We start from the raw sequence: 15,129 nt of genomic DNA on the forward strand, positions 1-15,129 counted from the left end.
GTATAATATAGCTTATATATTATATATAAATTATGTATAAATTATGTATGCGTATTTTATATATATAATACATACATATATATAAAATTAATTTTTTTTAAGAGACAAGGTCTCACTATGTTGCCCAGGCTGGTCTCAAACTCCTGGGCTCAAGCAGTCCTCCTGCCTCAGCCTCCCAAAGTGTGAGATTACAGGTGTGAGCCACAGCACCTGGCCAGCTCCTGATGCTTGACCCCAGTCGTTGCAGACTGGTGTGACAAGGCAAAGAAAAACAGCCTGAAGCCCATAGATATCAGGTGATGTGTGTATATATAAAAATCATTTTTTTAGGCCAGGCACAGTGGCTCATGCCTGTAATCCCAGCTTTGGGAGGCCAAGGTGGGCAGATCACCTGAGGTCAAGAGTTTGAGACCAGCCTGGCCAATCTGGCAAAACCCCATCTCTACTAAAAACACAAAATCTAGCTGAGCATGGTGGTGAACGCCTGTAATCCCAGCTACTAGGGAGGCTGAGGCATGAGAATCGCTTGAACCCAGGAGGTGGAGGTTGCAGTGAGCCAAGATGGCACCACTGCACTCCAGACTGGGCAACAGAGTGAGACTCTATCTCAAAATAAAAAAAAAGATATTTTATTGGCTATAGTTATGAAATTGTCTCCCAGGCAGGAGAATCACTTGAGCTCGGGAGTTCAAGACCAGGCTGGGCAACATGGTGAAACCTTACGTCTACAAAACATACAAAAAATTAGCCAGGCGTGGCGGTCGGTGCCTGTAGTCCCCGCTACTTGGGAGGCTGAGGTGGGAGAATCTCTTGAACCCAGGTGGCGGAGGTTGCAGTGAGCTGAGATCACACCACTGCACTCCAGCCTGTGCAACAGAGGAAGACTCCATCTCAAAAAAATTTTAACAATCAATTAAGCTTTCCCCAACCTTGGCCGAATTCATTCTGTAGCTTCCTGCGGTCAAGCCCAGTCAGGGTTACTTAGGATCTGGCGGCCTCAGGCACCACTTGTTCATCTTGCCCCTTGCACCACATTCACACACTGTTCCTGGCCTGTCCCTTGAGAGCCTTGACCCCAGTCCATCTGCGGCCAGTTCAGTTTGCCCAGCTTGGGGCATCTGGATCATCTAGATACTCTGCGGGGAGGCCATAGGCAACGCTGCCAAGCCCGTTCCAGTAAGCACCTCATTCAGCCTCAGTTTCCCTGCAAGAGGACAGGAGGGAAGACTTAAGAAACTGAATGAAGCCTGAGGTCTAGTCCAGGCTAGTTCCCTTCTGCTACTTCCCTTCCCTTCTTTGCTGGAATTTTATTTTATTTTATTTCTTTTTTTTTTTTTTCTCTGAGACAGGGTCTTGCTCTGTCACTCAGGCTGGAGTGCAGTGGTGCCATCTAAGCTCACTGCAACCACTGCCTCCTAGGTTCAAGTGATTCTCCTGCCTCAGCATCCCAAATAGCTGGGATTACAGGCGCCTGCCACCACAACCGGCTAATTTTTTGTGTTTTTAGTAGAGACGGGGTTTCACCATGTTGACCAGGCTGGTCTCGAACTCCTGACCTTAGGTGATCCACCCGCCTCAGCCTAATTTTTATATTTTTAGTAGAGAGGAGGTTTCACCATGTTGGCCAGGCTGGTCTTGAATTTCTGGCCTCAAGTGATCTACCTGCCTTGGCTTCCCAAAGTGCTGGGATTACAGGCATAAGCCACTGCACCCAGACCCTTTGCTGGAATTTTCTATCTGCAATGGCTTGAGTGGACCAGATAACCTGTCAACCCTTGGATGTGGCATTTTTGAGCAGGAAGAACTGAGTCCCTGTGGAACCACTGTCTCACTGTATCTCTTAAAGAGACCCTATGTCTCCCCCTTTCTGCCTCCTGCCTCCCTCTACTCCTAGAACTTGCCTGCATCTATGTCTGTCCCCTTAGAACACTCTGTCTGTCTTCTAATCTGACACGTGGCTAGCAGCATTTTATCTGGGCCTTCTGTCTGCCAGGGAGACATGGAGGCAGCCTGGGTGCATAGCCTGCTGGGAGGGAGGGAATGACGGAGGGAGGCCTCCTCATGTGCTCTGCACTCAGTCACTCACACGGCTCCTTTTTTCACCCAATTATTATACTAATTCATTCACTCTCTACCTTTTCCACCAACACACTCATGTTCTCCCTTCCTTTCTGTCATTCCCTCCAGTTCAAGCCCAAGAACATGTCTGGCAATAGACTTGCCTTAAAAGGGGTTAAAATACACACATAGCCAGGCACAGTGGCTCATGCCTATAATCCTAGCACTTTAGGAAACTGAAGCAGGCAGATCACTTGAGGCCAGGAATTTGAGACCAGCCTGCAACATGGTGAAACCCTGTGTCTACTAAAAGTATAAAAATTAAGGCTGGGCGTGGTGGCTCACGCCTGTAATCCCAGCACTTTAGGAGGCCAAGGCAGGTGGATCATTTGAGGTGAGGAGTTCAAGACCAGCCTGCCCAACATGGTGAGACCCTGTCTCTACTGAAAATACAAAAATTAGCTGGGCATGGTGGTGCACGCCTGTAATCCCAGCTACTCGGGAGGGTGAGGTAGGAGAATCACTTGAACCTGGGAGATGGAGTTGCAGTGAGCCGAGATCACAACACTGCACTCCAACCTGGGCAACAGAGCGAGGAAAAAAAAAAAAATGGCCAGGCGTAGTGGCTGACACCTGTAATCTCAACACTTTGGGAGGCCGAGGCGGTCAGATCACGAGGTCAGGAGATTGAGACCATCCTGGCTAGCTCGGTGAAACACTGTCTCTACTAAAAAAAAACACAAAAAGTTAGCCGGGCGTGGTGGCAGGCACCTGTAGTCCCAGTTGCTCCAGAGGCTGAGGCAGGATAATGGCGTGAACCCGGGAGGCGGAGCTTGCAGTGAGCCGAGATCACGCCACTGCACTCCAGCCTGGGCAACAGAGTGAGACTCCGTTTCAAAACAAACAAACAAACAAAAGGCCACGTGTGGTGGTGGGTACCGTATTTGCAGCTACTCGGGAGGCTGAGACAGAGAATCACTTGAACCCAGGAGGCGGAGCTTGCAGTGAGCCGAGATCACACCACTGCACTCCAGCCCAGGTGACACAGTGAGACTCTGTCTCAAAAACAAAATGAAACAAAACAAACAAAAACCACACACACACGCAGAATAACACAGAAAGGCACAAGGACGCTGCGCTCAGGAGTTTCCCAAAGTCTGAGCTGGAGAGGAATTAACAAAGGTCGCCCTCTTGGCTATCTAGATGGGGTCAGTGAGTCCCAGGGGGCCCAGGTCTGCTCCACACCACTGGGCAAAAGAAGCAGGAGGCAGCTACTCTTGGGGTACCCTGGCCTGCCCACCACACCAGAGTCAGTGCTCCCAGCCCTGTCCACGCATGGAACATCATGTTTTCCAGTTCTGAGTTGGTGACCCTGAGGCTAAGTTCAAAATGCAAGAACTAAGGCAGAGAGTAATGCCCGTAGGGACCTGGACCTGCATACAGGAGTTATACAACTGGGGCTGGAAGAGCCTTCGTGCAGAAATCTCCAAACTCCTCACTTGACAGCGTGGATGCTGGAGCTCAGGGAGCCAGCTTGCAAGTGGCCTGGAGGCAGCACCAGAACCCAGTTACAGTCTCCAGCCTTGTGGTCTTTGACTGTGCCCACTGCTCACCAATCCTGGATGTTTGAATACCAGTGAAGCCCCCACCTTCTTTTTAAATAGAGATAGGGTCTTGCTGTGTTGCCCAGGCTGGTCTCAAACTCCTGGCCTCAAGTGATCTTCCCACGTTGGCCTCCAAAGTGGAAACCCCAGTTTCTTGAGGAGAGCAAATTCAATAAATTTTTCCCCCAATAAAGTTAGAAAAAAACAAAAAGTGTTACAGGGCTAAAAATGAATTAATCAGGCTGGGCGCAGTGGCTCATGCCTGTAATCCAGCACTTTGGGAGACCCAGGCGGGCGGATCACCTGAGGTCAGGAGTTCGAGACCAGCTGGCCAACATGGTGAAACCCCATCTCTACTAAAAATACAAAAATTAGCCAGGTATGGTGGCGCATGCCTATAATCTCAGTTACTTGGGAGGCTGAGGCAGAAGAATCGCTTGAACCCGGGAGGTGGAGGTTACAGTGAGCCAAGATTCTGTCTCAAAAAAAAAAAAAAATCAAAAAAATTTTTTTATGTTTGAACCAGGGTCTCCCTCTGTCACCTAGGCTGGAGTGCGAGTACAGTGGCATGATCATGGCTCACTGCAGACTCCACCTTCTGGGCCCAAGTGATCCTCCCACCTCAGCCTCCCAAGTAGCTGAGACCACAGGCGCTTGCCACCACACCTGGCTATTTTTTTTTTTTTTTAATTTTTTGTAGAGATGGGGTTTTGCCATGTTGCCCACGTTGGTCTCAACAATCTCCTAGGCTCAAACAATCCACCTGCCTTGGCCTCCCAAAGTGCTGGGCTTACAGGCATGAGCCACCATGCCTGGCCAGGTTACATTATTTAACCTAATACATTAATTTAGAAAAATTACTTTTTTCCATTTGTAGGTTAGGAAACAGTTTTAATGCAAATTCTTCATTCTGCTGACTGGTTGAGGTAATGTTAGATTGTTACGTCTTGCTTATAGTAAAGTAGAGGAAAAGCATCCTGTATAATGAATATTGTCAGGATGTGTGTATGGCACAATCTTTTCTTTTCTAAGTAATAATTCCAGAAAAGAACCTCACCTTATAGTCAGGCCTGTGAAGTATTTTTGAGCACCTGTCATTATACACAACTCCTGGGTGGCCACATGTGGCAGTGGCCACATGGGTCCCTTGCCGTCCCAGAGGCCTCACTGCTGCCTCCCTCCAAGCCAGGGTAACTATTTTTCTTTTTCTTTCTTTCCTTTTCTTTTGGTTTTTGAAACAGAGCCTTGCTGTGTCACCTAGGCTGGAGTGCAGTGGCTTGATCTCTGCTCACTGCCACCTCCGCTGCCCGTGTTCAAGTGATTCTCCTGCCTCAGCCTCCCGAGTAGCTGGGACTACGGGCATGTGCCACCATGCCTGGCTAATTTTTTTGTATTTTTAGTGGAGACGAGGTTTCATCATGTTGGCCAGGCTGGTCTTGAACTCCTGATCTCTAGTGATCCACCCGCCTCAGCCTCCCAAAATGCTGGGATTACAGGCGTGAGCTACCACGTCCGGCCTGGGAACCTGCTTTTTGAGGTGACTGGACATTATAAACAAAGACCCTAGAATGTACTAAGAAGTGAATCTAGGCTGAGTGCAAAGGCTCAGGCCTGTAATCCACTGGAATGCACTTCAGGAGGCCAAGGTGGGAGGATGGTTTGAACTCAGGAGTTTGAGACCAGCCTGGGCAACGTAGGGAGACCCTGTCTCTGCAATAATAATAATTTTTAAACAACTAGGCTGGGTATGGTGGCTCATGCCTGTAATCCCAGCACTTTGGGAGGCCGAGGCAGGTGGATCACAAGGTCAGGAGTTCAAGACCAGCCTGACCAATATGGTGAAACACCATCTCTACTAAAAATACAAAAATTAGCTGGGTATGGTAGCGTTCGCCTGTAATCCCAGCTACTCAGGAGGCTGAGGCAGGAGAACTGCCTGAACCCAGGAGGTGGAGGTTGTGGTGAGCCGAGATCACACCACTATACTCCAGCCTGGGTGACAGGCAAGACTCCATCTCAAAAAAAAAAAAAAAAAAAACTAGCCAGATGTGGTGGCTATTTGTGGTTGCAGTTACCTGGGAGGTTGAAGTGGGAGGATCGCGTGGGCCCAAAAGTGGAGACTGCAGTGAGCCATAATCATGCCACTGCACTCCAGCCTGGGTGACAGAGCCAGACCCTGCCTCAAAAACAAAAAACAAAACAAAACAAAAAAAAACAAAAAACAAACAAACAAAAAAAACAGTAGTAAATCTAATGGTCATCATTCAGCCAATATTTACTGAGCATTTGCAGTGATGAAATGTAGAGTGGCAAGTCCAGGCATGGAGAAATAAATGAGGGATGCAGGGCGCAGAGTCGGAAGGCAAAATCAGCTAGAAAGAAGGCAGTGCCTGCTTATTTTATTTTTTTATTTTAATTTTTTGTTGTTGTTGTTGAGACAGAATCTTGCTCTGTTGCCCAGGCTGGAGTGCAGCAGTGTGATCTAGGTTCACTGCAACCTCCACCTCCCGGGCTCAAGCAATTCTCCTGCCTCAGCCTCCCGAGTAGTTGGGATTACAGGCACCCACCACCATGCCTGGCTAATTTTTTGTATTTTTAGTAGACATGGGGTTTCACTATGTTGGCCAGCTGGTCTCGAACTCCTGACCTCAGGTGATCCACCTGCCTCGGCCTCCTAAAGTGCTAGGATTACAGGTGTGAGTCACTGCACCTGACCCAGTGTCTGCTTATTGAGTCCCACAGTCTCCTAGGCATTTCACAAACATCATCTCTCACCCCATCACACCTGTGGGGAAGAGTCAGGACACATTCCAACTCCTCTTTGCCAACGAATGAATAATGTGGGTTCCTTGGCTTATTGCTTTACGGTCTCAGGCCTCAGTTTCCTCATCTGTAAATGGGGTCTACCTACCACGTACAATTGTGGGGAGGATTGAGTTCTGCTCTAAGAACTTTGTATATTGCCAGGCGCGGTGGCTCGCACCTGTAATCCCAGCACTGGCCATCATGGTGAAACCCCATCTCCACTAAAAATACAAAAATTATCCAGGCATGGTGGAGGGCACCTGTAGCCCCAGCTATTTGGGAGGCTGAGGCAGGAGAATCGCTTGAACCCAGGAGGTGGAGGTTGCAGTGAGCCAAGATCATGCCACTGCACTCCAGCCTGAGCGACAGAGTAACACCCTGTCTCAAAAAAAAAAAAAAAAAAAAAAAAAATGCTCGAGGTTTAAAAAAAAAAAAGAACTTTGCATATATCACTTAGCTTAGAATAATATGTCCTCAGTTAATGTTTGACCTTATCATTATTACAACATATGAGGAAGCCGAGGCTCAGGAGGCTGGTGCTCTCTGTTTCCCTCCACCGCTTGCAGTACACAGAGCATTAAGGTGGAAGCTTTGCCCTCTGCAGCAGGCCCAGGCCTGGATTTGGCTGCTTGTTCTGCCCTGGAGAAGCAAGGCCAACTGTCAACACAGGGTGACTTCAGGTCACCTGTGGCTATGCGTAGCCAGCCTGCCAAGGGGACTTGACGAGAGGGATGATCACTGCTTTCCTCTCAGGTCTCACGGAGCTAGGGCACGCCTATTCCTGTCATGTCCGAGCTATGAGACCTTGGGCAAGTATCTCTCCTTTTCTGAGGCTCAGTTTTGTCTCAGTTTTATCTCAGTTTTATCTCATGATACTTATGTTTTTCTGTCTCAGGGCCCCTGTGGGAACTGAGTTAAAGGATGGGACTTTGCACACCACTCTGCTGTGCCAACATAAGCGTAGTTAAGGCCAGTAACTCTGGGTGGGGTAAATATTACAATTTAAGGCGGAGGGGTTATGGGGAAGTAGAATATTTTTTCTTTTTCTTTTTTTTTTTTTTGAGATAGGATCTTGATCTGTCACCCAGGCCAGAGTGCAGTGGCGCCATCACAGTTCACTGCAGCCTTAACCTCCCGGGTTCAAGCAATCCTCCCACCTCCCACCTCAGCCACTTGAGTAGCTGAGACCTCGGATATGTGCCATCACACCCAGCTAATTTTTTTAAATTAATTTTTTGTAGAGATAGGGTCTCATATGTTGTTCACGCTGGTCTCAAACTACTGGGCTCAAATGATCCTCCTGCCTCAACCTTCCAAATTACTGGGATTACAGGCATGAGCCACCATGCCGGGCTGGGAGGTGGAATTTTGTTCAATCTAAAGATAAGCTTCTTCACAGCTCTGGCTGTAGTGGGAGGAAGCAGAGGAGTGAATGATCGTCAGTTGGGAGGGTGCAGAGAGGGCTCCTGCCCTAGGGTGGAGGTGAGGGTGGCTTAGGCGAGACAACACTGAGGCCCTGTTCAGCCCCACATCCCCTCCTGTGCTCCCTCCTCCTCTCTCCTCTTCTGCAGGCGTGGGAGGTATCACCATTCAGCAGATTTCACCGGAGGCAGTGGAGGGGGCAGGTACCTGAGCCAGAACTCAGGTCTTATTCTCCACTTGACTCTGCCACTAACTTGTGCAGTTTTGGGCCTTTCCCCAGGCCTTCATTTTCTTAAATATCTAATAAAAAAATATATAGCAAACGCAGTTTGTAAACTATGACAATATGACCATGCAGAAGATTATTATCTTCCAAGACTGCTGGTCCAAGGAAAGGTCAATAATAAAGTGGAAGCATTGTAGCTTGTGGAATGACTGGTTAGATTTGGGAGAAGCCTTAGCAATAATCTAGAATCTGCATAGATAATACATCTGAGGATTGGGCTTTGTGGTTTACAAAGCATTTTTTTCTTCTTTTGATCCCAGCCACTTGTCTGGACTGATACAAAGCATTTTTATGGGTTTGTCTTATTCAATTCTCACAACACCACCTCAAATTTACAGAGGATATGGATCTGGTTAACTTGTATGACTATGTAACCTCATGTCAGTCCAGAGCACTGCCTGGAGGTAGGTAGAGGTGGTCCTGGGCTGGAATCCCAGTCCCAGTGGAACCTTGAGCAAGTTACTTTAGCTGTCTTCACCTAAATTTCCTCATTGGCAAAACAGGAATACTGGTGGTTCATACCTGCAATTCCAGCACTTTGGGAGGCTGAGGTGGGAGGATTGCTTGATCCCAGGAGTTCAAAACCAGACTGGGCAACATAGCAAGACCCCATCTCTACAAAAATTAAATAAATAAAACATTTATGAGGGTTGTGGTGAAGATTAAATGAGATCACTCACAAGAAAGCTCAGTGCAGACCCTGATGTGCAGTAGGTGCTCAATAAATATCAGCCAGCAAAAAACAAAAAAATCTCAGCTAGGAAATTGCAGAACTGGGTTTCTGACTCCAACCTCAATATTCCTTGCCCCACATCAAGCTGTTTCACTTCAAATCCTCTCCATTTCACAATGCAGTCACGCTGGGCTGAAGGAGTGAACTGTGCATTGGAAGGCTGCCCTAAGCAGCAAAGAGACAGCTTGGTCTCCAGTGACCTGAAAGAATTATTTATTGCCCTGAGGTCCAGTGTACGAGTTGCCAAAGGGAAAAGCTTCCTTCCAACTGGCTCAGCAAGCTGACAGACGAAGTGTCGGGTTCTTGCTGGGGCAGTCATGCAGAGCTGGGATGACACGCAGAAGGCTGGCAGACCTGTCTCTGGGCAGATGGATCACCTGATACAGATGCTGGAGCCTGAGCCCTGGGATTGGCCCAAAACAGGGCTATGTTGACCCAACAGCTGAGCATTGGCATCCTGTCAATCTGCCGAGAGCCTAGAAATAGTGCGGGGCAGTCTGCTGGGTTCAGTGTGTCAGAGGAAGCAACCATGCAGGTGCTAACCAAGCGTTACCCCAAGAACTGCCTGCTGACCGTCATGGACCGGTATTCGGCCGAGGTGCACAACATGGAGCAGGTGGTGATGATCCCCAGCCTTCTGCGGGACGTGCAGCTGAGTGGGCATGAGGGCCGGGCCCAGGCTGAGGCCCCTGATCTCTACACCTACTTCACCATGCTCAAGGCCATCTGTGTGGATGTGGAACATGGGCTGCTGCCGCGGGAGGAGTGGCAGGCCAAGGTGGCAGGAGGCGAAGCTGAGGAGGCTGAGAATGGAACCGCAGAGACAGAGGAAGTCGAGGACGAGAGTGCCTCAGGAGAGCTGGAACTGGAAGCCCAGTTCCACCTGCACTTCTCCAGCCTCCATCACATCCTTATACACCTCACCAAGAAAGCCCAAGAGGTGACAAGGAAATACCAGGAAATGACGGGACAAGTTTGGTAGACCTTGGACACTAGGGAAGGTAATGGTGGCCATGCTGGTGGGTGTCAGAGTCTACCAAGGGACATTCCAGGAGAGGAGAGGGGGCAGTGGTGCAACCCAGTGGGAGAGGAACAGCCTGGCTCTCAGACAGTGCCACTCTTGCGTCAGGGTATTGGGACCACAACCTAGGAGGGCCTAAGACTAGGCCTGCGTTACTATCCTTCTGACCTCAAATTGGCAACTGCAATGAAGTGATATGGAAATAGAAGGAAAAGTGGCCTGTAAGGGCATATCTCATATGCACATACATATGTTTGTGCACGTGTGCATTTTTTTGTATGTGAATACTTGTAAATGTGTGAATTGAATGAGTGTGTTCTCATCATTGACTTTGTTAAGAATTTGATTAAAGAGGGGCTGGGCGCGGTGGCTCACGCCAAATCCCAGCACTTTGGGAGGCCAAGGCGGGTGGATTGCCTGAGGTCAGGAGTTCGAGACCAGCCTGGCCAATGTGGTGAAACCCCGTCTCTACTAAAAATACAAAAATTAACTGGGCGTGGTGGCAGGCACTTGTAGTCCCAGCTACTCTGGAGGCTGAGGTAGGAGAATGGCATGAACCCGGGAGGCGGAGGTTGCAGTCAGTCAAGATTGTGCCACTGCACTCCAGCCTGGGCGACAGAGGGAGACTCCATCTCAAAAAACGAAAGAAAGAAAGAAAGAGAGAGAGAGAGAGAGAGAGAAAGAAAGAAGGAAAGAAAGAAAGAAAGAAAGAAGGAAAGAGAAAGAAAGAAAAGAAAGAAAGAAAGAAAGAAAGAAAGAAAGAAAGAAAGAAAGAAAGAAAGAAAGAAAGAAAGAAAGAAAGAAAGAAAGAAACTTACCTAAGGCATGCATATTGACTTAAGTGAACATTGTGAATTCCGTGTGTGTGACAGTGTTTCCCACATTTTTTCAAGTCACAGAACATGGAAAATTATATGGCACATGGGGATAAATAGGTGAGTCTGCTTGCAGTACTCCTACAACAGGCTGGGGGTACTCTGACCATCCCAGGTTGGAACCCACCAAACGGGAAGCTGAGGGACCACTGTCATGGCACTCTAATCCATTCCAGGCAAACCGGAGTGTACAGACATGCCTGTTGGGAAGCCCTGTTGTATGTACATGTGATTATGTGTTCCAGTCTGAGCCTACATGTCTATGCACAGAGGGGCTGGGGTGGTGAGTGTGGATGAGCAGCAAGCTAGACAAGCAGGTGGTGGCAGACGGTAGGAGGTGGGAAGGGTCCCTAGCATGGTCATCACTAGTTCACTCATGGATCAAGACTAGTATTAATAGAAATTGGACCACAGTAGCTGCCAGTTTTGATTCTGTGCCACCTGCCAGCCCTGCTCCCACCAACTGGTCTCATTAGTTGTAAACAACATCCGTGTCCATTGCAATCTCAAAACCATCTGATGCAGCTATGCAGGAAAAGATTCTCATCCCCACTTTACTAGTAAGGGAATTGAAGTCAGAGAGGTGAAGTGACTCACCAAAGTCACACAGTAAAGAGACAAAAGTAAGACCGGCCTCAACTCTGAGCTGAGTGTTCTTTCCTCATACCCACTGTCTGCCATATTGTGTTATCTTCATAATCTGTGTGAAGGCTGCTCTGTAATTATGGGGAATAAATGCAGACCCCCAAACACAGAGCCTATGGAGATCTCTGCTCCAGGCATTTTCTCAGCCATTTTTCCTTCTCCCATTTCAAACCCAAACTGTCAACCTCAGCCCTTCTTCCCTCTCCCCTGGAGGCTCCCCGAGTTGCCTCACAGAGGTTCTTGAATTAGACTGGGCTGTGTCAACAGCTCTGGGTTCACATTCTGATTCTATCACTAATGAGCTGTGGGGCCTTGGGCAAGCTACTTCATTTCTCTGGGTTTCAGCTTCTTCACTGAACAGTAACAGTGGTAGTAAAACTAATGACTGGCATTTGAATAATTTTAAGATCACTTTGCATATCCATTATCTAATGGAATTATCATTCCCTTTTTTTTTTTTTTTTTGAGATGGAGTCTCACTCCGTCATCCAGGTTGGAGTGTAATGGTGCCATCCTAGCTCACTGCCACCTCTGCCTCCCAGGTTCAAGAGATTTTCCTCAGCCTCCCAAGTAGCTGGGATTACAGGCGTGTGCCACCACACCCGGCTAATTTTTTTTTTATCTTTAGTAGAGACAGGGTTTCACCATGTTGGCCAGGCTGGTCTCAAACTCCTGGCCTTGTGATCCACCTGCCTCGGCCTCCCAAAGTGCTGGGATTGCAGGCATGAGCCACCGCGCCCAGCCTATCATTCCCTTTTGCAGATGAAAAAACCAGAGGCCTGAGAAGTAAAATGAGTCCAACATTACTCAGTAAATGACAGAGCCAAGATATGAACCCTGGCCTAATTAGTCTAATTATTTTCCTCTACAGTGGTGTTCCTTAGAGCCTTAGACTTTTGCAGAGTGGGCTCAAAGTGGGAACTGGGCATGGCAGAATGGGTAGAAACCACACTCTGACTCACCAAATAGCTTCAAAGGCCAGAGCAGCAACTCTACACCATAACATTTCAACACACCCTAACCTGATTTTCATTCAGAGGCAATATGGTATAGCAACAGTTAAAAATCTGGGCTCTTGTTCTGGCTCTTCCATTGACTTCTGTATTATCCTAGACAACTTTTATTTTTGAGATGGAGTCTCACTCCATCGCCAGGCTGGAGTGCAGTGGCGCGATCTCGGCTCACTGGAACCTCCACCTCCCGGGTTCAAGCAATTCTCCTGCCTCAGTCTCTCAAGTAGTTGGGACTATAGGCACGCGCCACCATGCCCAGCTAATTTTTTGTATTTTTAGTAGAGATGGGGTTTCATCATGTTGGCCAAGATGGTCTCAATCTCCTGACCTTGTGATCCTCCCCACTCGGCTTCCCAAAATGCTGGGATTACAGGCGTGAGCCACCGTGCCCAACCTCCCTTTTTTTTTTTTTTTTTTTTTTTGAGATGGAGTCTTGCTCTTGTTGTCCAGGCTGGAGTGCGGTGGTGCGATCTTGGCTCACTACAACCTCTGCCTCCCAGATTCAAGCAAGTCTCCTGCCTCAACCTCCCGAGGAACTGGGATTACAGGCTCACGCCACCACGCCCGGCTAATTTTTGTACTTTTAGTAGAGATGAGGTTTCACCATGTTGGCCAGACTGGTCTCGAATTCCTGACCTCAAGTGATCCACCCACCTTGGCCTCCCAAAGTGCTGGGATTACAGGCGTGAGTCACCAAGCCTGGCCCTAGACAACTTATCTTACCTTTCTGCATCTTAGTTTCCCTGTTAGTAAAATATAGCAGAGAAATCAAATGAGTTATTCCTGCTCTGACAACCTAGGATTCTCCTTACAATGCTGAGGCACTGCCAGTTTTCCATCAGCAACATCAGCATTGAGTTTTTTCATTTTAATTCCTGCTTCAATGGGCATGTGACAGTATTTTAGTTGTTTAAATTGATACTCACTTGGCCTTTTAAAAACTTCTTCACTCCACAGGTCCCTTCACATGATAAAAGGCAGACTCTGATGAGGCAGGCGGAGCAGTTCACAAGCCAATGATGAGAGCAGAAAGGCCTAGACCTGCAGCCAGAAGTGAAGGCGGCTCACTTCTCCCGGATGCTTCTCTAACTCCTGAGCACCAATTCCTGGATTCCAGTCACTGGCTCACCTTTAGAATGTCTGTTGCTATTGTTTACTGCTCCCCTCGCTCCTCTTACCAGCTTGGGGAGGTGACCAGGAGGGACTAGACAGTTACTTGTCCTGTGTGGTATGGTGGGAAGAGCATAGGTGTTGGCATGTGACCAAAATTCACATCCCTCCTCATGGCAGTCATTCAGTGTGTGTATTTATGCAAGTTATTTAACCCATTGGAGCCTAAATTCCCTCATCTATAAAATGGGGATAATATTATGTACCTCACAAGCTGATGAAAACTAAACATGATGAATCAAAAGCACTTGGCATGTGAGGGCTATTAAAATAGCCTGATATTTTTTTCTCCCTCTCTCTCCTATGTATTTGCTCTGGTCCTTGCTTTTTACCCTCCAGAGCTAAGAGGTAGCAGACAGAGTCTCTTGGGATGAGTGGTTCACCCTCTTTCACTTGGCCACCACTGATGAGGCCAACAACAAGTGAACTATAAACGTATTTATTGCAGAAGTAATTAAAAAAACCAAAACCTTGTATTTGTACATCTTTATTATTTCTAAAGCACTTTCTCCAACCTAATTTCAGTTTTTACAAGTGGTACTCAAGAAAATAAAGACGGAATTCATTTGATTTTGCCCAGAAACCATCTGCTTATATTTATAAGGCTACCTAATTTGAAATCACATATAGGCCAGGCGTAGTGGCTCACGCCTGTAATCCCAGCACTTTGGGAGGCCGAGGCAGGTGGATCACAAGGTCAAGAGATCGAGACCATCCTGGTCAACATGGTGAAATCCTGTCTCTACTGAAAATACAAAAATCAACTGGGCATGGTGGCATGCACCTGTAGTCCCAGCTACTCAGGAGGCTAAGGCAGGAGAATTGCTTGAACCCAGGAGGTGGAGGTTGCAGTGAGCTGAGATCACACCACTGCACTCCAGCCTGATGACAGAGCAAGACTGTCTCAAAAAAAAAAAAAAAAAAAAAAATCACATATACTTTATCTCCCAAACCTAATCTGATTATAAATTCTAAGCTAGGAAACAAAAACTTTTGAGACAAGTACCTTTTTTTTTTTTTTTTTTGAGACGGAGTCTCGCTCTGTCGCCCAGGCTGGAGTGCAGTGGCCGGATCTCAGCTCACTGCAAGCTCCGCCTCCCGGGTTTACGCCATTCTCCTGCCTCAGCCTCCCGAGTAGCTGGGACTACAGGCGCCCGCCACCTCGCCCGGCTAGTTTTTTGTATTTTTTTAGTAGAGACGGGGTTTCACTGTGTTAGCCAGGATGGTCTCGATCTCCTGACCTCGTGATCCGCCCGTCTCGGCCTCCCAAAGTGCTGGGATTACAGGCGTGAGCCACCGCGCCCGGCCAACTTTTTTTTTTTTTTTGACAGGGTCTCCTTTGTCACCCAGGCTGCAGTTAACTGTGACACAATCACAGTTAACTGCATCCTCGAACTCCAGGGCTCAATAGATCCTCCCATTTCAGCCTCATGAGTAGCGGGGACTACAGGCACGTGCCACCATGCCCGGCTAATTTTTGTATTTTATGTAGAGACA

The 15,129-nt window shown here is 47.9% G+C and overlaps 1 protein-coding gene across 1 annotated transcript; it reads left to right on the plus strand.

Annotated features, from left to right (window-relative positions):
- The first annotated feature begins 9,416 nt into the window (after window positions 1-9,416).
- Window positions 9,417-14,106, plus strand: THRSP (thyroid hormone responsive). The gene is made up of 2 exons (XM_005579183.4): window positions 9,417-9,909; window positions 13,420-14,106. Exon 1 carries the CDS (start codon window positions 9,438-9,440, stop codon window positions 9,888-9,890), a length of 453 nt encoding a protein of 150 aa, XP_005579240.2. The 5' UTR covers window positions 9,417-9,437; the 3' UTR covers window positions 9,891-9,909; window positions 13,420-14,106.
- The last annotated feature ends 1,023 nt before the right edge of the window (window positions 14,107-15,129 follow it).

This window comes from Macaca fascicularis, chromosome 14 (genome assembly GCF_037993035.2).
Source record: "Macaca fascicularis isolate 582-1 chromosome 14, T2T-MFA8v1.1".
Lineage (NCBI taxonomy): Eukaryota > Metazoa > Chordata > Mammalia > Primates > Cercopithecidae > Macaca > Macaca fascicularis.

What these genes read in the sequence shown, in the direction of transcription:
- THRSP (XM_005579183.4), top strand. Translation starts at nt 9,438, where the DNA reads ATGCAGGTGCTAACCAAGCGTTACCCCAAGAACTGCCTGCTGACCGTC.